Below are 23,375 nucleotides of genomic sequence, written 5' to 3' on the forward strand. Positions count from 1 at the left end.
GTAGGCATTCTTGATGGTGGTGTAACAGTGGCCCAATGTGTTGTTTCCTCTGGTATTGCAAGTGATCTATTGATGGTAATTGCTTAGTGATTTTTTTTAGACTGGCCTGGTTAAAATTTCCCAAAACAATGGTGAAGGCGTTAGGATGCGCTGTTTCATGCATGTTGATCCCATTGCCCAGTTTATTGCCTGACTGACAATGGCTTGAAGTGGAATGTATACTGCTACCAATATGGCCCCGGAGAACTCCCCTGGTCTGTAAAAAGGATGGCACTTAACTGCTAGATATTCCAGGTCTGTTTCCAGATATTCCAGGTTCTTATAATCCTGAAATTTTAAAACCCAAGCTGGGCCACAACAAAGTTTGATGTTTTCTGCTTGATTCTGGTTTAAGATGGTGCTTGTGAATCTCAGCAACTTCTGGCTGGTAGCCGGTGAAACAAGAAAACAACTAAATACTTTGTTAGCCACACTTTTTCTGGTAAGTGATCATCACAAGCAATAGTCTGTAACTTCCCATTGAATTTGGAGGCAATTCGATACAGAAGGAAGAACTGATACGGAAGAGGCAGCACACAGGTCGCCAAGAGCGAGGAAGACCTGAGGTTCGATTGATTTAAACTTCAGGCTGAATCAGAAGGGTTGGGTACAGGCCGATTTAGGACGACATGATCCAAGCCCCTGAGTGTATTAAGGCGACAGAACCCAATGTCTGGATGACGATTTAAGTGCTGTGCTGAATCGGAAATGTTGGTACAGGCTGAATCGAGGCAGTGGGTTGCAAGCACCAGAGCGTATCAAGGTGACAGAACCCCATTGTTTGGATGATGATTTATGCACCGGGCCAGATTGAAAAGGTCAGGGTATCGGGGCCTGAGGCAAGAGATGGGCTGGTTCAGCTCGTTACTCTGCTCTGCACTGAACTACGGGTCTGTGGATAGACTTTCTGTGGACTTCAGTTCGGAATGCTATTTGCTTGTGTTTGTTTGCATAATTTATTGTTTTTTTCTGCGCCTTGGGTATTTGGCTGTCTTCTTTCTTAATAGGATCTTTTGGGTTTCTTTGTTTTGTAGCTGTTTGTAAGGAGACGAATCTCAAGCTTGAGTAATGTATACATACTTAGTAATAAATGTACTTTGAACTTTGAGCTTTTCCACCAATCTCAGATGCTTCCTTATTTTGTAAAGTATTCACTACTGTACATGAAACTTCTTCCCAACATCTTCTAATGACTGAGATATGCAGAGATGTTACTCTTTTAGATCTGGCTGAGCCGTTTTCTTGTTTATTAAAACTTGTTAAAAATGAAGATGAAATGCCAGTGCAAAGAGTTCATTGGTGAGGTTAGAAAGGGATTTCACTTGAAAATTTCACATGGTCTTAGCTGTATCCCTACAGAATGCTTTAAAAAGTTACGAGTAGGCAAGCCAGTTAGGCGTTCACTTATGGTTTAACTTTATCTCTTTGCCTGGCTGTGAGTGTCACATACAAAGGCAGCGTTTATTGCTCATCCATAATTTCCTTTGAGGTAAATGACTTGCTCCAGGGCAGTTAAGAATCAACCACTTTGCTGAGGGCGAATAAGGGTGATAGATTTTCTTCCCAAGAAGGTGTTAATTTTACTTTTTTCAGAAGTCACTATTACTGATGCTCCCTTTTTATTCTAAATTGACTTAATTGGTCTAATTTTAATTTCTTAGTAGCCGCTTGATTTGATTTTGGATCAGTTGATTTTAATTTTGAATATGTGCTTTTGGATCATTCGTTAAGATGCCAGCTCTGCTGCTGTACCTGCACATTGTGAAATTATATCTGTTCCAGGTTACGTTACATAGCATAATTTAGACTTCAGGAGCCAATCCTACAATTTTCTTGTCCGGCTAATAATAGGAATGGAGTGGATCAAAAACCTGCTCAAAGATGGTATGAGGAAAATTCTGATATGGGTGATGAATGGAATTTGCCATCTGCATTGTAAGGCCTCTGAGGAGTAAGAATGTTTACACTGAGAGGCTGACAGTTCATTATAACATTCGGGATCCAAAAGGAAATGCTATATTTTATCCAGTATTGAGAGTCATTAAGAGTCACAGGAGTGGTGAGAAAATGAGCGCATTGTTACAAAGTAACAGATCTACATTTGCACAACAGCCTCTGTATTAAATTAGTAACAGCAGGAACTTACATTTATATAGGATCTTCACAAAATGCACCGTGAAGAGCACACTTAAAGAAATTTAAGGTGATCAAAATATTGCGCAGAAAAAGTTCACTCTAAGGGAAATATTAAAGAAGAAGGAGACATTTAAAGAAGGGGCTCCAGAACTTGGGGTACAATGCAGATAAAATCACATCCGCACTTAAATTCAAGCATGCACAAGAGACAAAAATTGGAGGAGCACTGGGAGAGGGATGGAAGGAGATGCAGATATGGTGATGGGTGGGACATTGAGGAATCTGGGACTAAGAATGAAATACGGAAGAGAAAATGTTATAACTTTCAAAAGGTGATTGCTGTACTTCAGATCTGCATAATCAAATAGTACATAAAGTATAAATTTTATGATCTGACAAACTGAAATAGCCTTCATTAGTTTTATGCTTCTAAAACATTGGGATATATAAGTGAATGAAGTGTACCCAGATTTGCTTCCAGCTGAAATACTGGAGCTTGCAGTTATTTCTTAACAAGCAAACATAGAAACATAGAAAATAGGTGCAGGAGTAGGCCATTCGGCCCTTCAAGCCTGCATCGCCATTCAGTATGATCATGGCTGATCATCCAACTCAGTACCCTGTACCTGCCTTCTCTCCATTCCCCCTGATCCCTTTAGCCACAAGGGCCATATCTAACTCCCTCTTAAATATAGCCAATAAACTGGCCTCAACTGTTTCCTGTGGCAGAGAATTCCACAGATTCACCACTGTCTGTGTGAAGTTGTTTTTCCTAATCTCGGTCCTAAAAGGCTTCCCCTTTATCCTCAAGCTGTGACCCCTCTTTCTGGACTTGCCCCACATCGAGAACAATCTTCCTACATCTAGCCTGTCCAATCCCTTTAGAATTTTATACGTTTCAGTAAGATCCCCCCTCAATCTTCTAAATTCCAATGAGTATAAGCCTAGTCGATCCAGTCTTTCATCATATGAAAGTCCTGCCATCCCAGGAATCAATCTGGTGAACCTTCTTTGTACTCCCTCTATGGCAAGAATGTCTTTCTTCAGATTAGGGGACCAAAACTGCACAAACTTTTCCTTGACAAAGGTTTACCTGAGATTAAAAATAAATTACTCCCAACTTCCTGGCGATTTGAGTGAGTGATATATATACCATTCAATGGTTCAACTAAGGAATTGAATGGTCTCTTGGTGTGCCACGTTGTAAAGGTGAACATGGGGAAAATATGTTTTCATTGCTTGCTGAAGCAGGGGAAATGACCACGTTGCAGTGAGAAAGTAACTTGGGCCTTCCTTTGCACCTTCCTTTGCACCTGTGTCAGTCTTCAGCTGCTCATTCTCCCCACTACTGATTCCTTTGCAGATGCAGAAAAGCTGAATGAAGCCACAGATACTGGCAGGAGAGCTGGCTCTATGCATGCTGTGTCCGACCAGAGAAAGATTGACGACTCCAGTGACAGTCAGGAAGAGGAACAGATGGTAAGTGAGTTCTCAACTGTTTCCTTGACAAAGATATATCAAGCCTGCACTGCAATTATCTATGTACCTTAAGTTACAGTGACACAGTCATAGCAAATTAATTTCCCCATTCTCTACAAGGTATATTCCCTAATCATCCACATTTCCATGAAACAGAGAAAGGTATGAGTTTCTAAAACAGAAACTCCATTCATCTCAATGACATTGAACTTGCTGTAACAAAGCTCAGTAACAAGTTAATGTATTCACCCCTTCTGGGTTCCAATTAACGTAGGAACCAGGAAGGCGGGTTGAGGGAATTCTGGAGAGAGCAAGAAGGAAGTCACAATGCGGTACAGCACAGCAGCATCAATTCCTTCTAAGATTAATCACTTCAATCAAATTAGAAATCTTAATTATTTGTGAAAATTTCTATTCTACTATTAATTGTAAAGTATTTTGTGAAGTGTTTGGGAGTGGTATTGAAGTGTTATACAGATTGACATGTTTTGTTCATTTTTATATAAATAACTGTAACAAAATGCCAGCACAGTGGTCCAAGAGCAATACCCCAGGACCTCAGCAGAAATGAAACAAGCAAGATGAAACAGACTAGGAAATAATGATTTCCAAACTCAGGAGATAGTTAGAAGGAAAGAGAATGACGTAACAGGACAGCGGGGAGAGTTTAAAAAGGAAGGTTGCTACCAACGGCTTTCTTTTGGATCGGGACTAGAGTGGCGTGGGAGCTGAATTCTGAAGGAAGGCAGTTTTTTAAAAAACTTCTTCGAGTGCAAGAAGGACGAGACTGTGGAGGCGCGTGATGTAACAAGACAGCGCGGAGAGTTCAAAAAGGAGACCACCCTATACAGCGGGCAGCGGAGTGAGCGGTAGCAGAGTGTAGGGCTTTAGCTTCAAAGGGCTTCAGCAGTAAATGGGAAGAGGCAAGAGCGAAGCACCAACTCTTTTCTTTTTCTCCCCCACCCCCCCGCCCTTCGCGGGATCGGCCCAGACAGTCAGGAACAGCAGGGCTCTCACAGTTAACGGTATGAGCTAACGGTTTAAAAAGTTCATTTGTTTAGCAAGGTAAGTGGGTGAGTAGACTTATTTTTCCTGTTTCATTCCTATAGAACTAGATAACATGCCTGCAGGGTTAGTGCTTTGTTCACGGTGTCAGATGTGGGAATCCTGGGAGACCTCCAGCCTCCCTGATGGCCACATCTGCGCCAGGTGCACCGAGATGCAGCTCCTCAGAGACCATGTTAGGGATCTGGAGCTGCAGCTTGATGACCTACAGCTTATCAGGGAAAGTGAAGAGGTGATAGACAGGAGCTACAGGGAGGTAGTCATCCCTAGGCTACAGGGGTCAGAAAACTGGGTCACTGTCAAGAGAGGGAAGGGAAATGCCCGGATAATGGAGAGCACCCCTGTGGCTGTCCCCCTCAGCAACAAATATCCTGTTCTAGATGCTGTTGAGGGGGATGACCTGACAGAGGATGCCCACGGTGACCGGGTCTCTGGCACTGAGCCTGGCGCTGTTGTGCAGGAGGGAAGGAGGGAGAAGAGGAATGCGGTAGTCATAGGGGATTCCATAGTCGGGGGGACAGACAGGAGATTCTGTGAGCCTGATAGAGATATCAGCATGGTGTGTTGCCTCCCAGGTGCCAGAGTATGGGATGTCTTGGATCAGGTCCAGAATATTCTGAAGGGGGAGGGTGAGTAGCCAGTTGTCTTCGTACATGTTGGTACCAATGACATAGATAGGACAAAGGAGGAGGTCCTGAAGAGAGACTTCTGGGAGTTAGGAAGGAAGCTGAGAAGCAGGACCTCCAGGGTAGTAATCTCGGGATTGCTACCTGTGCCACGTGCTAGTGAGGGCAAGAATAGTAGGAACAGGCAGATGAATGCGTGGCTGAGAGACTGGTGCAGGGGGCAGGGCTTCAGATTCTTGGATAATTGGGATCTCTTCTGGGGGAAGTATGACCTGTTCAAAAAGGACAGGTTACACCTGAACCCGAAGGGGACCAATATCCTGGCGGGGAAGTTTAATAGAGCTGTTAGGGAGGGTTTAAACTAATTTGGCAGGAGGATGGGAACCGGAATGACAGAGCAGAGGAAGGGGAAAATGGAAATAAATCTAAGATAGTGAGCAGTAAAGATGTCAGGAAAGACAGGCAGGTGATGGGGGAAATTTGTAGCCATTGGGATGAGTTGCAGTGCAATAAAGTTGCGGTGAAATCAAAGCGAAATGTACCAAATACTGGTCTTAAGGTGTTATACTTAAATGCACGCAGCATAAGGAATAAGGTGGATGATCTTGTCGTACAGCTACAGATTGGCAGGTATGATATTGTGGCCGTCACTGAGATGTGGCGAAAGGATGCATGTCTCTGGGAGCTGAACGTCCAAGGATACATGGTGTATCGGAAGGATGGGAAGGTAGGCAGAGGGGGAGGCATGGCTTTACTGGTAAGAAATGATATTAAATCATTAGAAAGAGGTGATATAGGATCGGAAGGTGCAGAATCTTTATGGGTTGAGCTAAGAAATCGCAGGGGTAAAAGGACCCTGATGGCAGTTATTTATAGGCCTCCAAACAGCTGCAGTGATGTGGACTACAAATTACAACAGGAAATAGAAAAGGCTTGTCGGAAGGGCAGTGTTATAATAATTGTGGGGAATTTTAACATGCGAGTGGATTGGGAAAATCAGGTTGGCACTGGATCTCAAGAGAGAGAATTTGTAGAATGTCTGTGAGGTGGCTTTTTAGAACAGCTTGTTGTTGAGCCCACTAGGGGATCAGCTGTACTGGATTGGTTATTGTGTAATGAACCGGAGAGATTGAGGTGAAGGAACCCTTAGGAGACAGTGATCATAACATGATTGAGTTCACTGTGAAATTTGAAAAAGAGAAGCCGAAATCTGATGTGTCAGTGTTTCAGTGGAGTAAAGGAAATTACAGTGGCATGAGAGAGGAACTGGCCAAAGTTGACTGGAAAGGGACACTGGTGGGAAAGACAGCAGAGCAGCAGTGGCTGGAGTTTATGTGAGAAATGAGGAAGGTGCAAGACAGGTATATTCCAAAAAAGAAGAAATTTTCGAATGGAAAATGGATGCAACCGTGGTTGACAAGAGAAGTCAAAGCCAAAGTTAAAGCAAAGGAGAGGGCATACGAGGAAGCAAAAATTAGTGGGAAGACAGAGGATTGGGAAGTTTTTAAAACCTTACAAAAGGAAACTAAGAAGGTCATTAAGAGGGAAAAGATTAACTATGAAAGGAAGCTAGCAAATAATATCAAAGAGGATACTAAAAGCTTTTTCAAGTATATAAAGAGTAAAAGACAGGTGAGAATAGATATAGGACTGATAGAAAATGATGCTGGAGAAATTGTAATGGGAGATAAGGAGATGGCGGAGGAACAGAACGAGTATTTTGTATCAGTCTTCACTGAGGAAGACATCAGCAGTATACCGGACACTCAAGGGTGGCAGGGAAGAGAAGTGTGCGCAGTCACAATTATGACAGAGAAAGTACTCAGAAAGCTGAATAGTCTAAAGGTAGATAAATCTCCCGGACCAGATGAAATGCACCCTCGTGTTCTGAAGGAAGTAGCTGTGGAGATTGCGGAGGCATTAGTATGATCTTTCAAAAGTCGCTAGATTCTGGCATGGTTCCGGAGGACTGGAAGATTGCAAATGTCACTCCGCTATTTAAAAAAGGGGGCAAGGAAGCAAAAAGGAAATTATAGACCTGTTATCTTGACATCGGTGGTTGGGAAGTTGTTGGAGTCTATTGTCAAGGATGAAGTTACAGAGTACCTGGAGGCATATGACAAGATAGGCAGAACTCAGCATAGATTCCTTAAGGAAAATCCTGCCTGACAAACCTATTACAATTTTTTGAGGAAATTACAAGTAGGCTAGACAAGGGAGATGTAGTGGATGTTGTATATTTGGATTTTCAGAAGGCCTTTGACAAGGTGCCACACATGAGGCTACTTAACAAGATAAGAGCCCATGGAATTATGGGAAAGTTACATACGTGGATAGAGCGTTGGCTGATTGGCAGGAAACAGACAGTGGGAATAAAGTGATCCTATTCTGGTTGACTGCCGGTTACCAGTGGTGTTCCACAGGGGTCTGTGTTGGGGCTGCTTCTTTTTACATTGTACTTCAATGATTTGGTTTATAGAATAGAGCATAGAATAGAATAGAATAGTACAGCACAGTACAGGCCCTTCGGCCCACAATGTTGTGCCGACCCTCAAACACTGCCTCCCATATAAGCCCCCACCTTAAGTTTCTCCATATACCTGTCTAGTAGTCTCTTAAATTTCACTAGTGTATCTGCCTCCACCACTGACTCAGGCAGTGCATTCCATGCACCAACCACTCTCTGAGTAAAAAACCTTCCTCTAATATCCCCTTTGAACTTCCCACCCCTTACCTTAAAGCCATGTCCTCTTGTATTGAGCAGTGGTGCCCTGAGGAAGAGGCACTGGCTGGCCACTCTATCTATTCCTCTTATTATCTTGTACACCTCTATCATGTCTCCTTTCATCCTCCTTCTCTCCAAAGAGTAAAGCCCTAGCTCCCTTAATCTCTGATCATAATGCATACTCTCTAAACCAGGGAGCATCCTGGTAAATCTCCTCTGTATCCTTTCCAAAGCTTCCACATCCTTCCTATAGTGAGGTGACCAGAACTGGACACAGTACTCCATGTGTGGCCTAACCAGAGTTTTGTAGAGCTGCATCATTACATCGCGACTCTTAAACTCTATCCCTCGACTTATGAGAGCTAACACCCCTTAAGCATTCTTAACTACTCTATCCACCTGTGAGGCAACTTTCCGGGATCTGTGGACATGTACCCCCAGATCCCTCTGCTCCTCCACACTATCAAGTATCCTGCCATTTACTTTGTACTCTGCCTTGGAGTTTGTCGTTCCAAAGTGTACCACCTCACACTTCTCCGGGTTGAACTCCATCTGCCACTTCTCAGCCCACTTCTGCATCCTATCAATGCCTCTCTGCAATCTTTGACAATCCTCTACACTATGTACAACACCACCAACCTTTGTGTCGTCTGCAAACTTGCCAACCCACCCTTCACCCCCACATCCAGGTCGTTAATAAAAATCACGGAAAGTAGAGGTCCCAGAACAGATCCTTGTGGGACACCACTAGTCACAATCCTCCAATCTGAATATACTCCCTCCACCACGACCCTCTGCCTTCTGCAGGCAAGACAGTTCTGAATCCACCTGGCCAAACTTCCCTGGATCCCATGCCTTCAAACCTTCTGAATATGCCTACCATGTGGAACCTTGTCAAATGCCTTACTAAAATCCATATAGATCACATCAACTGCACTACCCTTATCTATATGCCTGGTCACCTCCTCAGGGAACTCTATCAGGCTTGTTAGACACGATCTGCCCTTCACAAAGCCATGCTGACTGTTCCTGATCAGGCCATGATTCTCTAAATGCCCAGGGATCCTATCTCTAAGAATCTTTTCCAACAGCTTTCCCACCACAGACGTAACGCTCACGGGTCTATAATTACCCGGACTATCCCTACTACCTTTTTTGAACAAGGGGACAATGTTCACCTCCCTCCAATCCTCCGATACCATTCCCATGGACAACGAGGACATAAGGATCCTAGCCAGAGGCTCAACAATCTCTTCCGTTGCCTTGTGGAGCAGCCTGGGGAATATTCCGTCAGGCCTCGGGGACTTATCCGTCCTAATGTATTTTAACAACTCCAACACCTCCTCTCCCTTAATATCAACATGCTCCAGACCATCAACCTCACTCATATTGTCCTCACCATCATCAAGTTCCCTCTCATTGGTGAATACCGAAGAGAAGTATTCATTGAGGACCTTGCTGACTTCCACAGCCTCCAGGCACATCTTCCCACCTTTATCTCTAGTTGGTCCTACCTTCACTCCTGTCATACTTTTTTTCTTCACATAATTTAAGAATGCTTTGGAGTTTTCCTTTACCCTACTCGCCAAGGCCTTCTCATGCCCCCTTCTTGCTCTTCTCAGCCCCTTCTTAAGCTCCTTTCTTGCTTCCCTATATTCCTCAATAGACCTATCTGATCCTTGCTTCCTAAAACTCATGTATGCTGCCTTCTTCCACCTGACTAGATTTTCCACCTCACTTGTCACCCATGATTCCTTCACCCCCTATCATTCTTTATTTTCTTCACCGGGACAAATTTATCCCTAACATCCTGCAAGAGATCTCTAAACATCGACCACATGTCCATAGTACATCTCCCTGCAAAAACATCATCCCAATTCACACCCGCAAGTTCTAGCCTTATAGCCTCATAATTTGCCCTTCCCCAATTAAAAATTTTCCTGTCCTCTCTGATTCTGTCCTTTTCCATGATAATGTTAAAGGCCAGGGAGCGGTGGTCACTGTTCCCCAGATGCTCCCCCACTGAGAGATCTGTGACCTGACCCGGTTCATTACCTAGTACTAGATCTAGTATGGCATTCCCCCAGTCGGCCTGTCCACATATTGTGACAGGAATCCGTCCTGGACACACTTAACAAACTCTGCCCCATCTAAACCCTTGGACTAATCAGGTGCCAATCAGTATTAGGGAAGTTAAAGTCACTCATGATAACAACCCTGTTATTTTTGCACCTTTCCAAAATCTGCCTCCCAATCTGCTCCTCTGTATCTCTGCTGCTACCAGGGGGCGTATAGAATGCCCCCAATAGAGTAACTGCTCCCTTCCTGTTCCTGATTATGGAATAGATGGCTTTGTGGCTAAGTTTGCTGAGAATACAAAGATAGGTGGAGGGGCCGGTTGTGCTGAGGAAACGGAGAGTCTGCAGAGAGACTTGGATGGATTGGAAGAATGGGCAAAGAAATGGCAAATGAAATACAATGTTGGAAAATGTATGGTTATGCATTTTGGCAGAAGAAATAAACGGGCAGACTATTATTTAAATGGGGAAAGAATTCAAAGTTCTGAGATGCAACAGGACTTGGGAGTCCTCGTACAAGATACCCTTAAGGTTAACCTCCAGGTTGAGTCGGTGGTGAAGAAGGCGAATGCAATGTTGGCATTCACTTCTAGAGGAGTAGAGTATAGGAGCAGGGATGTGATGTTGAGGCTCTATAAGGCGCTGGTGAGACCTCACTTGGAGTACTGTGGGCAGTTTTGGTCTCCTTATTTAAGAAAGGATGTGCTGACATTGGAGAGGGTACAGAGAAGATTCACTAGAATGTTTCCGGGAATGAGAAGGTTAACATATGAGGAAAGTTTGTCCGCTCTTGGACTGTATTCCTTGGAGTTTAGAAGAATGAGGGGAGACCTCATAGAAACATTCCGAATGTTGAAAGGTATGGACAGAGTGGATGTGGCAAAGTTGTTTCCCATGATGGGGGAGTCTAGTCCGAGAGGGCATGACGTAAGGATTGAAGGACGCCCATTCAGAACAGAAATGCAAAGAATTTTTTTTAGTCAGAGGGTGGTGAATCTATGGAATTTGTTGCCACGGGCAGCGGTGGAGGCCAAGTCATTGGGTGTATTTAAGGCAGAGATTGATAGGTTTCTGAGTAGCCAGGGCATCAAAGGTTATAGTGAGAAGGTGGGGGAGTGGGACTAAATGGGAGAATGGATCAGCTCATGATAAAATGGTGGAGCAGACTCGATGGGCTGAATGGCCAACTTCTGCTCCTTTGTCTTATGGTCTAAAATAGAGGAAGAAAGAAAAAAAAGGTGATGTCTTGGTAGTGAATAAGTAGAAAAATAAATAAATAGTCTTTAATTCAAAATAGTGAAGTGGGTTGGCCACTGGATGATGTGAAGCAAGGAAGTAAAAGAGTTTTTATTATACTTACCTACACAGGAAGCCGCTATGAGAAAGCGCATGGGTTTTGATAAAGATGGATCTTAGCAGGCATGGCTCATTGGAACCTTATAAGTAGAAGATGCATGGTGTCGATGTTACAGTTTTGACACTTTACCACATGGAGGTGTCAGAAATAACAATAGTTTAGTGAAAGTAGAGACTACTAGAAGAGAAGTGAGAGTAAGAGGAACCCTCTCTTTGTTTGGGAGGGAGGAGTGGGAGAGGAGAAAACAAAATGATGAGAAATGAAACAGACATTGTTGAGGAGGTAGGGTAGTGGATGGGATGAGAAGGAATAATCCACAAATAAAGAAAGAAGCTTCAAAAGGCACTTTGGAAATTTACAGGATTTTAGATTAGTTTCAATAAAATAATGATAACTAAGAAAAAAATGTGGTCGGGGGAACCACAAACATGAGAAAATCAACGGTGCTGGAAATCCAAGCAACACGCACAAAATAGTGGAGAAACTCAGCGGGCCAGGCAGCATCTACGGAACAGAGGATCAATAAAGTATGACTATGACTATAACTATGACTATGAGTACAGTCAACGTTTCGGGCCGAGAACCTTCATCAGGACTGGAGAAAAAAGTTGAGAGTTCAGAATAAGGATGTGGAGGGCGGGAGGAAAAAGTACAAGGTAGTAGGTGAAACCAGAAGAGGGGAGGGTTGAAGTAAAGAGCTGGGAAGATAAAGGGCTGGAAAAGGTGGAATCTCATAGAGAGGACAGAAGGCCATGGAAGAAAGGGAAGATGGAGGCGCACCAGAGGGAAGTGATGGGCAGGTAAGATGAGGTGAGAGAGGAAAACGGGAATGGAATATGGTTAAAGAGAGTGGGGAGGTGCAATTACCAGACAATTGAGAAATCGATATTCATGCCATCAACTTGAAGGCTACCCAGACAGAATATAAGGTGTTGCTCCTCCAATTTGAGTGTGGCCTCATCCCAGCAACAGAGGGCTGTGTTGATGGTGGAGGAAGGAAAGCCTCTTTCTTTGAAGAAGGAAGATATCTTGTTAGTTCTGGAATGAAAAGCAGATGTGGCAGAATTGGAGGAATTGAGAGAAGGGGATGGCATTTTCACAAGTGACAGGTGGAAAGCGGTATAGTCTAGGTAGCTGTGAAAATCCGTGAGTTTATAATACTACTCAGTAGATAAGCTGCCTCCAGAGACAGAGACAGAGAGATTGAGAAAGTGGAGGGAGGTATTGGAAATACACCAGATAAACTTGAGGGCAGGGTGGAAGTTGGAGACAAAGTTGATGGAGACAAAGTTGATGAAGACAATGAGCTCAGCATGGGTTCAGGAAGCAGCACCAATGCAGTCGTTGATGCAATATAGGAAGAATTGGGGAGCAATACTGGTGTAGGCTTGGAACATAGACTGTTCCATGTAGCCAACAAAAAGGTAGGCATAGCAGGGACCCATGCAAATCCCCTTGGCTACACATTTTGTTTGAAGAAAGTGGGAGGAGCCAAAGGAGAAATTACGGAGATGAGGACCAGTTCCTCCAGATGGTGGAGAGTGGTGGTGAAGGGGAAGTGGACACCAGGGCAATACTCCAAGTGTGGCTTTGATAGAGTGCTGCTTTGGTTGAATACACTTTCTCAGACATTCTCACAGTTGGATGTAAAATTTCTCACCACATTATTATAAAGATGAGTGGAAGAATTGTACTTTCTATTCTGTTCAATACTTATACCTTAATCGTCATTGCAAAACCAATTATTTGGTCATTTTAACTTCACTATTATGTAAATATGCAGTCCATAAATTACCTGCTGCACACTTGAGAATAATTTTATTGAATGTCAAACATCTTGAGGTTGAGATGGCACAATATGAATGCAAGCCTTTTCTCCTTCCAGTCTTCTTTGATATGGTTAAGGAGACTGTGATTAGGCATGGCGTTCTAACATAGAAGGAGAGCGACCTCCTGTACGTCACTGCTTTCTTTAAGCAACCTCAACATACGTTGTGTACATCCTTTAGAATGAGGTTTATTATATGACGTGAAATCAGTTGTTTTAAGGCAGAAATACAATGCAGAGATATCAAATGACTATAAATAACAAAATAAATAAATTGTACAAGAAAAAGCATATGGGCTAGTGTTCATGGATGGTTTAGAAATCTGATGGCAGAGGGGAAGAAGCTGCCTCCGAATCATTGAGGCTGCTGTACTTCCATCCTGATGGAGTCATGGCCTGGATCGTGAGAGTCCTGAATGATGGATACCTCCTTCTTGAGGCATTCATTGAACCACCTCCATCAAGAGTGTGGCTTCTGTGATGGAGCTAGCTGAGTCCTCAGCCCCCGGAAGCCTCTTATGATCCTGTGCATTGCAGGCTGCGTCCCAGGCTGTGATAAAACCAATCAGAATGCTCTCCACTGTGCATCTGTAGAAATTTGCAAGAGTGTTTTGGTGATACACCAAATCTCCTCCAACTCCTGGCATCCCTTCTTCATGATTGCAACAATGTGTTGGGCTCTGGACAGATCTGCCAAAACGTTGACACCAGGAGCACGAAGCTGCTCATTCTTTCCACTGCCGGCTCCTTCAAGAGGATTGGTGTGTGTTCTGACTTCACAATCAATTCCTTTGTCTTGCTGACATTGAGTATGAGGTTATTGTGACACCATTCAACCAGCCGATCTGTCTCAGTCTTGTACCCCTCCTTGTCACCACCTGAGATTTTACCACAACATTGATGTCATCTGCATATTTATAGGTGGCAGTGAAACAGAAAATTGTTGTATTCATGTCTTCAATGCTTCCTGCCTCAAAACCAGAATACTGGAAATATTGAGTAGGTCAAGCAGCAGCTGTGGAGAGAAAACAAGGTTCTGGTGAAAGGCCATGGACTTGAATGTTACCTCTATTTTACTCTCTCCACAGATACTGTCTGACTCTCTAAATATGTTATTTCAGAATTGCAGGATTTTTTCCATTGCTCAGTGTCTGAAATGCAGTTGGTTCATCTCCAGCTTGGATTCAGTCAGAATTATAACCTGAAGACAAAAATCTAAATTTATAAAGAGGGAGTAGGGAGGCAATCAGCAAAATGTAAACACTCAAGGGTAAGTGATTAATAATGATAAATTAATGGTCAATGGCAGATGCAAATAATCTCTGACCTACTGTTCCTTGACCATATCTACTGCTGCACTAAAGGAAATAACTGCCTGAGCTAGTGATTGCATTATTCCCACAAGTTATTGTTTTGGGAATGTATGTGCCAACTCTAAAAGTAGGAAGAAAGGCAAGCCTTATACTATCTGGTGCTCCAATGTTAAAAATAATCAATCTATTTAAGAAAATAAATCTTCTTTCGGAATTGATGGGACAATGTTCCATGTTATCATCGCCGGAATTCAGGTCGCATCACATGGATATTTACAGCAGTAAATCTGTTCCCCAGCTCTAATTCTACATCCACAGGTATGACTGAACCTCCTCTCTGAGAATCATCTCTGTCTTTGGATTTTTCAAACACCTGCTATTTGAACTGCAGGGCACTTGTCTTGCTCATTCGAAGATGCCCTTTCAAAATAAAGAACTTACATTTACACAGTGCATTGCAGAGTTTCAAATATGACAAAGCGCTCTCCCACCAATGAAGTACTGTTGAAATGTGGAAATTGAGGTGGAGCACAACTTCAAAATGCCCACCTAGTCACAGAAGCAACCAGACCACATTAATTCGAAGATATGCCACTCGATGCTTGCATCACTAAAGTAAACATTAAAATACCACTGTGAGCAAACAAGCCTCTTTATCGTTTTGCATTAGTAAGTGGGGGAAAAACTTCTTTAATTAACTACAAAGATTTTCTCTCTTTTTGTTGTTCAGTCTTGTGTTGACAATCTGATGACAGTGACCTTATTTGCATAGAGGGCTCCCATGTTCTGTTGTTGGCAGGGTACTTGCTCAAACACCATAATCACAAAATTTTGGGTGGCATTCACTGACACTATGAGTGTAATTTTCAGAGAGGAAATTCAGCCACACTTGTGGATGCTGCATCTCAGCTGAGGAACGGGTTTAGCTCTGTGAACACTCATGTGATGCAATCTGAAATTCTGAGATTATAAAATGACATACCATCCCAGCAATTCTGAAGTAGGAAGTTTCTTTATATATAAAAAAAATAGATTTGCTGTTAGTTTTATTGATGCAAAAAGTATTTCGGTGAAGGTAAAAGATACTGAGAATTGAATTAATTCCATTTGCTAACAAATCTCAGAAAGCTCAGTTTAGATGTTATGTAGGTCAACCGTGCATTTAAACTTCTTTTGCCGCAGGAATATAATTAGCCCCTGACTACATCATGGTGATGTGTCTGACAACAGCTTCCTTGCATCCTCTCTGAGTGACACTGACAAGTGGAATGAAGTGGCTTTGTGGGACTGATACTCTTGCACGCCAGCAGATGTGACCTTATCCTTGCATTGTGCAACGTTCTGAGCTTATTTCTCAAAGGGTGAAAGCTAAGCCAATGCCTTTGTTCCTATCCATAGGGTTAATTTTCCACCAAAGGCCACTCTGAACTTCTCCTTTGATAGATATTGAACTCATTTAAGGGTAATTTTAAACTGCCCTAACAGGTGGGGAACAATGTGATTTGTTAGTCTGCCAGTTTCAAATGTGGTCCATTTTTTTATTTTCTCCATTTCAGTTTAATGCCACTATGGTGGAGGTAGGTCGAAATAGCTGACTTTGCTCCTGCCTCTGGTCTGTTTGATTAACTTCCTGGCTGATGTCTTGAGATGTTGCTTCAATATATCCACATAATCTTCCTTCCTCATGATGCCATCTATTTTGTGAAGTGCACCAGTCCCTCCTGCAGCAAAGCACCCCCATGACATGATGCTACCACTCCCATGCTTCAGGGTTGGGATGGTGTTCTTCGGCTTGCAAGCCTCACCCTTTTTCCTCCAAACCTGATGATGGTCATTATGGCCAAACAGTTCAATTTTTGTTTCATCAGACCAGAGGACATTTCTCCAAAAAGTAAGATCTTTGTCCCCATGTGCACTTGCAAGCTGTAGTCTGGCTTTTTTATGGCGGTTTTGGAGCAGTGGCTTCTTCCTTGCTGAGTAGCCTTTCAGGTTATGTCAATATAGGACTCGTTTTACTGTGGATATAGATACTTGTCTACCTGTTTCCTCCAGCATCTTCACAAGGTCCTTTGCTGTTGTTCTGGGATTGATTTGCACTTTTCGCACCAAAGTATGTTCATCTCTAGGAGACAGGATGCGTCTCCATCCTGAGCGGTATGATGGCTGTGTGGTCCCATGGTATTTATACTTGTGTACTATTGTTTGTACAGATGAACCTGGTACTTTCAGGCATTTGGAAATTGCTCCCAAGGATAAACCAGACTTGACATCATTTTCTGACCTCAGTCCGATAGAAAATTTGTGGGTAGAACTGAAAAAGCGTGTGCGAGCAAGGAGGCCTCCAAACTTGACTCAGTTACACCAGTTCTGTCTGGAGGAATGGAACAAAATTCCAACAACTTTATTGTGAGAAGCTTGTGGAAGGCAACCCAAAACGTTTGACCCAAGTTAAACAATTTAAAGGCAATGCTACCAAATACTAACAAAGTGTATATAAACTTCTGACCCTCTGGGAAAGTGATGAAAGAAATAAAAGCTGAAATAAATCATCCCCTCTACTATTATTCTGACATTTTACATTCTTAAAATAAAGTAGTGATCCTAACTGACCTAAGACAGGGAATGTTTTCTAGGAATAAATGTCAGGAATTGTGAAAAACTGAGTTTAAATGTATTTGGCTAAGGTGTACGTAAACTTCTGACTGCAACTGTAAATAGTGCTTGGTGATTGTAGGATACAGGGACAGGGTAAAGGGTGTTGTCAGAGGTTGGCTTGGAATTGGAGGACAGTTTACAGGTAAGTTAGACCAAAAGCCCTCCGATTGTTAAGGTACCTGTTTCATGGTTTATTTTTATCTGACGAATATCTAATATGGATTGAAATAAAATCTTGTTAATATAAAAAAAACATGGCCTCCTATAATGATTTAGGAAGCAACTTACTTCTGAGAGCAGACTGATCTTACTCTATTTACCTGAGATGATAATGGTGCTGATGATGGTTGTGTCCTTGTTTCCGATAATCTAATATTTTAATGTTCCAATTGATCCACGTTCATCTACTGTGGGAATTTAAAATTACCCCCATTCTTCCTTACAGCTTCCAACAACCCTGGATGTAAGTTTGTGTGTCTCTTTATTTACAAATGCATTTGTAAGTAGTACATTCACATCCAGTCGGACCGTTGGCTCTACTTGCAATATATTCATTTTGCATCAAAACTGATTGTTTGAAATTGGGTAGGACTCATACTTACCATTGGTGTACTGGAAGAAGTAAGTTATTTTAACCCCGTTTAATGGCATTCCATAACTAGTGGTGATGAATCAGCAGAAAGGAGGGAGAATGAAAATCTGGCTGAATGGCGCCACACCAACAATCTTTCACTCAACGTGAGCAAAACCAAACAGTGGAGTATTGACTACAGGAGGAAGAAAGCAGGGCTCCTGATTAGGGGATTGGAGATGGAGAGGATCAGTAAGTTTAAAATTCTTCGGTGTTTTTATTTCTGAGAATCTGTCTGGGGACCAGCACATTAGTGCCATCACAAAGAAGATGTACCAATCCCCCTACTTTCTTAGAAGTTTGTGCATATTCAGCACATCATCTAAAACTTTGACAAACTTCTATAGATGCACAGTGGACAGTATCCTGACTGGGTGCATCACAGCCTGGGTGCACCAATGCTCAACAACAGAAAAGCCAACTAAAGTAGTGGACACAGCCTAGACCATTACAGGTAAAGCACTCCCCACCATTGAGCACATTCACAAAGAAGGTTGCCACAAGAAAGCAGCATCCATCATCAAGAACCATACTCTCTTCTGGCTGCTGCCATCAGAAAGGAGGTACAGGAGCCTTAAGTCCCATAGCACCAGGTTCGACAGCAGTTATTACCCTTCAACCATCACATTCCTTAACCAGAGTTGATAACTTCACTCAACATTGAACTGCTTCCACACCAAAGGATTCTCTTTCTAGGACTCTGATTCATGTTCTCAGTATTATTTATATATGTATTGAAAGTACATTGATTATCAAAGTATGTGTGCAGTATACATCCCTGAGATTCATCTCCCCCACAGACAGCCACAAAGCAAAGAAAACCATGGAACCTGCTCAAAGAAAAACATCAACCCTCCCCCAACCCCAAATGCAAATAAAACCACCCAGATGGCAACAAAAAGAAACAAGTGAGAAGTTCTGAATATAAAACAGAATTGAAAGAATCCATGATTCAGTTCAGCTCAGTCTTCATTATCTGCAGGCTGCCCCACCTCATAATTTCCCAAAATAACCCTAGAAAAAGGAGCAACCAGAAACCAAAAACACATTGCACAGTGAAACAAAGAATCCAATCCACAAACCCATTGATGAAACCTAGCCTAGGAACTCCAGCACCGTCCCCTGACAGTGAGAGACCGTCACATACAGACATCTTCCTCCAGGAGCAGTGAACGAGAGGTTGGTTTACGGTGCACTTGGCACTTGCCTCGGTGATTTTGATTTTCCTCAGCGCTTCAGCCAGTGAGATCAGTGAGCAATTGAATTGATCCTGGGCTCACACCCTGTCTCTAGGCTTCTTGGTCACGAGGCCACACACCTCCTTCAGAGGTAGCAAAGTGCCTGATCACTCAATCGCGCCGAAAACACACTCTCGAACTATAGATCACAGGCTCCAACAGTGCTAGAACTGCATTTGAAAGAACAAAAGAAGTGAAAGAAATAGTTTTGTGGACTACCTGGAGGATGTTGCCCTTGGTAGTGTTGTTTGCTGGTGCCATCTTTTTGTATTTGCACAGTTTGTATTTTGCATTTTGATTGTTTGTCAGTCTTTTTTTCATTGATTCTACTACATGTCTTTGTTCTACTGTGAATGCCTGCAAGAAAATGAATCTTGTGATAGTATATGGTGACATATATTGTGTAGCGCCCCCTGGCCGCCCTCAGGGTCGCTCAGCACTGTGACGTCTAGGGAAACAGCCTCGGCCCCGCCAAACTGGATAATTCATTTGTGTGGATGCTGTGTGATGTACCCCACCCCGCCCAAATAACAGACAGTACACCAGATACAATTAAATGATTTACAGTTTATAGATATTACTGGAACTATATAATTAAAAGAGAATAAAATATAAAAGGAAAATAAAAGGCGCCACACTTATCAAAGTTCAATCTCTTGGTGCACAAACAGTTGGAGCTCAAGGACCTTCTTCTTCACCCTGCGACCCCTCGGACCACCTCGACCGGCCGCCTGGGACCAACAACGGTGGTCGACAAGACGCTCCACACGAGTCCGTCTCCGTCTCCTCGCCGAACGCCCTCCTCGGGGTCCGACCCCGTTAGCGAACATCACAGCACCTCGTCCATCCTCTGTCTCGCTCTCCCACCTTCTGCCCCAAAACCCCACGCATACAGTATCTTCAAATAAACCAAAAATGTAACAACTATCCCAATTGTTTAATACATATTTCTTATCACACTCTAAACCAAAACAAGCTGCTAGCGCAAACTTCCTCAACGTTTAACACCACAAAGCCGCATTCCCCAGATTAACATAACAAAGACGCCATTTTAATTAGCCTCCGCAGTAATATAAAAGTCGAAACCCCCTTACACTCTCTTCTCACCAAATAAAGTCATGTCCTCATGACTTCTAAATAACTCGCCAGCCAGTCCTGCAGACACACAACACACACATACACAGATACACACAGTGACAATGCTCCCCAAACAGTGGACCTTACTCCCGTCCCACGGGCGCTACATAGGCCAACCTATCTGGGAGCTTCTTAACCCTCTGAGACCTCCGTACCCCTTCACCTAAACCCAAAAGGCTCAGACACTACTAGGGATACCTCGGGCCTGCTTGCCAACTCCTCTCTCACTCAGGCCACCACTACAGCTCGGAGCCCCCTGTCCCGTGTCTGGGGCCCCACCTCTCCTCCTTCCCGATCCTGCCGTAACTCAGACTGCCCACAGCTAACCCTCCCCACTACACCTGACTCAGTGGGAGAAGGGCCAAAGGTCTCTTCCTTAATCACAGGGAAGTTAGCGAAAGGTAGCATGTACCACATGTGCAGCACATCATCCTTTGAATCCGTATCCTTCTTCATTCCCTCGATCGGTAGCTGCTGTTTAAGTTTCTCCAAACTGAAACATTTAGCCGGGGCTACCCCTTCAGCCTCCTGCAGTCGAGACGTCAGCTTCTTTGGGGACTCCTTCAACTCTCGACATAGCCTCAGCAGTTCTGACTCAGGGTTCTTGGTCATCTCAATCTGGGACGCAGTTATCCCACCAGCTTCTTCCACCCTGACCTGAAAAGCAGCAGTTAAAGGATGTTCAGCCTCCGGTGGTTTCTTCCTGAGGGCGTCTTCCAGGTCAACTTTCAGTTTTTCCACTTCATTTAAACTCGCGATTGTCATCTTCAGGTTCCTTTCAAGCGTCCGCCTCCCTTTTCCGAGATCTGTCCTCCATTTCTTCACCTCCTCGGGAGTGTAGTCAAACTCCCCTCCCTGGGCTCTCGGTTTTCTGTTGACCTTAGTCAGAACACTTCCTTGATCTTCCCCACCTTATAAGTCTTCCAATCTTTTCTGAATCGACGTCTTGAGTTTCTGCTGATCCCTTCGAAGGTGGGTCATTGCTTCTTCTCGCTGGATTAATTCATCAGTACATGACCGCAGTGCGGTGCAAATCCCCTCTCTTCCCTGTGTCTCATTCAGATTGACGACCTGGGTTTCCATCCCCCGGTCCACCACCGTCTGTCCCAACACCAGGAAGTTCAACTGGTATGTCGGGTCATTTTTCTCACATTGCACCAAACTCCTCCGGCCAAAAACTCCTCCAAATTTGATACTTCGCTTCGGTCGCCCGGGCTCAGCCACTCGCCTCGCTTCATAGTCCCCCGAGGCGAATCCAAGCTCCAGGCGGTCATCCACATACGCCAAAACTCCACACACCTTCACTTCCCCCATGGTCTTCCTCATGCCCCGCGGGAAGGATGCGGGGGCTCCGGATATGCCCTTGGGCATCTTTTCGGATCGGAAGAATCCTAGGGAACTAATAACGGCCGTCTTCAGCTCGACAGCCGCACTCCTCGGGATCTGGCAACATCCACACCTCAGATGCAGCACATTAAACCACATCGCATCATCCACACACACTGCCTCCATCTTCCACGCCGCTAGGGTCCAGTTGCCGCGACCTCTCTCTCACTGAGGTGTCTTCAGCGGTCAACTCCCCTCCCTCGTGGTGGTTCGGAGCATCTACTAAGAGGGTCTCACCCTCAGCTACTTTCCCAATCCATACCACCGCTGGGTCTCGTGTAAATTCAGTATCGGATCAAGGCTGCTACACATGTCATCAGAAGCAACTCGACACGCTGGGTGCCCGGAAAATGCCTCCATGAGCTCCAGGGACATTAACCAATCATCGTCTTCTGGATAACTACTGCCACTAGTACCCAAAGTCTCCGGTGCCCTTGCGGTTGTCAAGGATAAATGCTTCAGACACCGGTTGTAAAACAAACGGTACAACAACTTGATCTGTGCCCCGGAGTCGAGGATAGCTTTAGCATCGCTTCCCTCTATCCATAGCGACACCCTGGGGCGTGGCCCCTCTAAGCCTTCAGGAATAGGGTCTTTTCCTTTCGGAAGTTCATTGGTACATTGCTGGGAACGTGCTTCCCCAGAGACCCCAAGCCGTTCCCCCACTGGGCATCCACTAAGTTTCCCGACACCTCTCTAATCAGCTGAACAACTGATCCCCTGAAATGATCCCCCTGGCACTGCAAGCAATTTAGCCACCCTCCTAGCCAGAGAAGACACACTGAAAACTTTCCCCCCTCTTTCAAATAACTGACAGCTGTCACTACGGTGTAAGTGAGCCTGACAGCTCTAACACTGTCACCAGCCCGCCTACTCAAACTTTCCACCAATCCCTGTTGCTCTCCCTCAACCGAGCTCTGCCACTCATCTAACAACTGAGAGATCCGCTCCGCCCACGTCTCGCTAGTCTCCGCCCCTCTTGGGGTGGACACTATCCCAAGTGCCAGGCGGAGCCTGCCAGAGCTAGAACATTTATTCGCAGACCCTACCTCCACATCAGACCACTCTTTCCTCTCTCTCCCAACCGCATGGACAGCCCCAAGTGCCACCTCCAACTCGTCAATGCCAGCCTGAACTCGAACAAAGACCTCACCCACCACGCATACAGCAATCACCAGTAAATAACCCACAGAGACACACATTACAGATTTAAACAGGGCACCCACACAGCATACCAGCAGACTCAATCCCGGACAAAGCCCGCACAATGTAGCCCCCCTGGCCACCCTCAGGGTCGCTCGGCTCGCTGTCGTCTAGGGAAACAGCCTCGGCCCCGCCAAACTGGGTAATTAGTTTGTGTGGATGCTGTGTGATGTACCCCACCCCGCCCAAATAACAGCCAATACACCAGATGCAATTAAATGATTTACAGTTTATAGATATTACTGTAACTATATAATTAAGAGAGAATAAAATATAAAAGGAAAATAAAAGGCGCCACACTTATCAAAGTTCAATCTCTTGGTGCACAAACAGTTGGAGCTCAAGGACCTTCTTCTTCACCCTGCGACCCCTCGGACCACCTCGACCGGCCGCCTGGGACCAACAACGGTGGTCGACAAGACGCTCCACACGAGTCCATCTCCGTCTCTTCGCCGAACGCCCTCCTCGGGGTCCGACCC

At 44.3% G+C, this 23,375-nt stretch overlaps 1 protein-coding gene across 1 annotated transcript in view; it reads left to right on the forward strand.

Annotated features, from left to right (window-relative positions):
• LOC140205083 (N-acetyl-beta-glucosaminyl-glycoprotein 4-beta-N-acetylgalactosaminyltransferase 1-like) overlaps nucleotides 1-23,375 on the forward strand; it is an 872,662-nt gene that overhangs the window by 264,338 nt on the left and 584,949 nt on the right. Inside the window, exon 2 of the mRNA XM_072272248.1 lies at nucleotides 3,539-3,654. Within this exon, the coding sequence (XP_072128349.1) occupies nucleotides 3,589-3,654 (66 nt within the window). The 5' untranslated portion in view covers nucleotides 3,539-3,588. The remainder of the gene's footprint in view (nucleotides 1-3,538; nucleotides 3,655-23,375) is intronic.

This window comes from Mobula birostris, chromosome 11, assembly GCF_030028105.1.
Source record: "Mobula birostris isolate sMobBir1 chromosome 11, sMobBir1.hap1, whole genome shotgun sequence".
NCBI classification, from domain to species: domain Eukaryota; kingdom Metazoa; phylum Chordata; class Chondrichthyes; order Myliobatiformes; family Myliobatidae; genus Mobula; species Mobula birostris.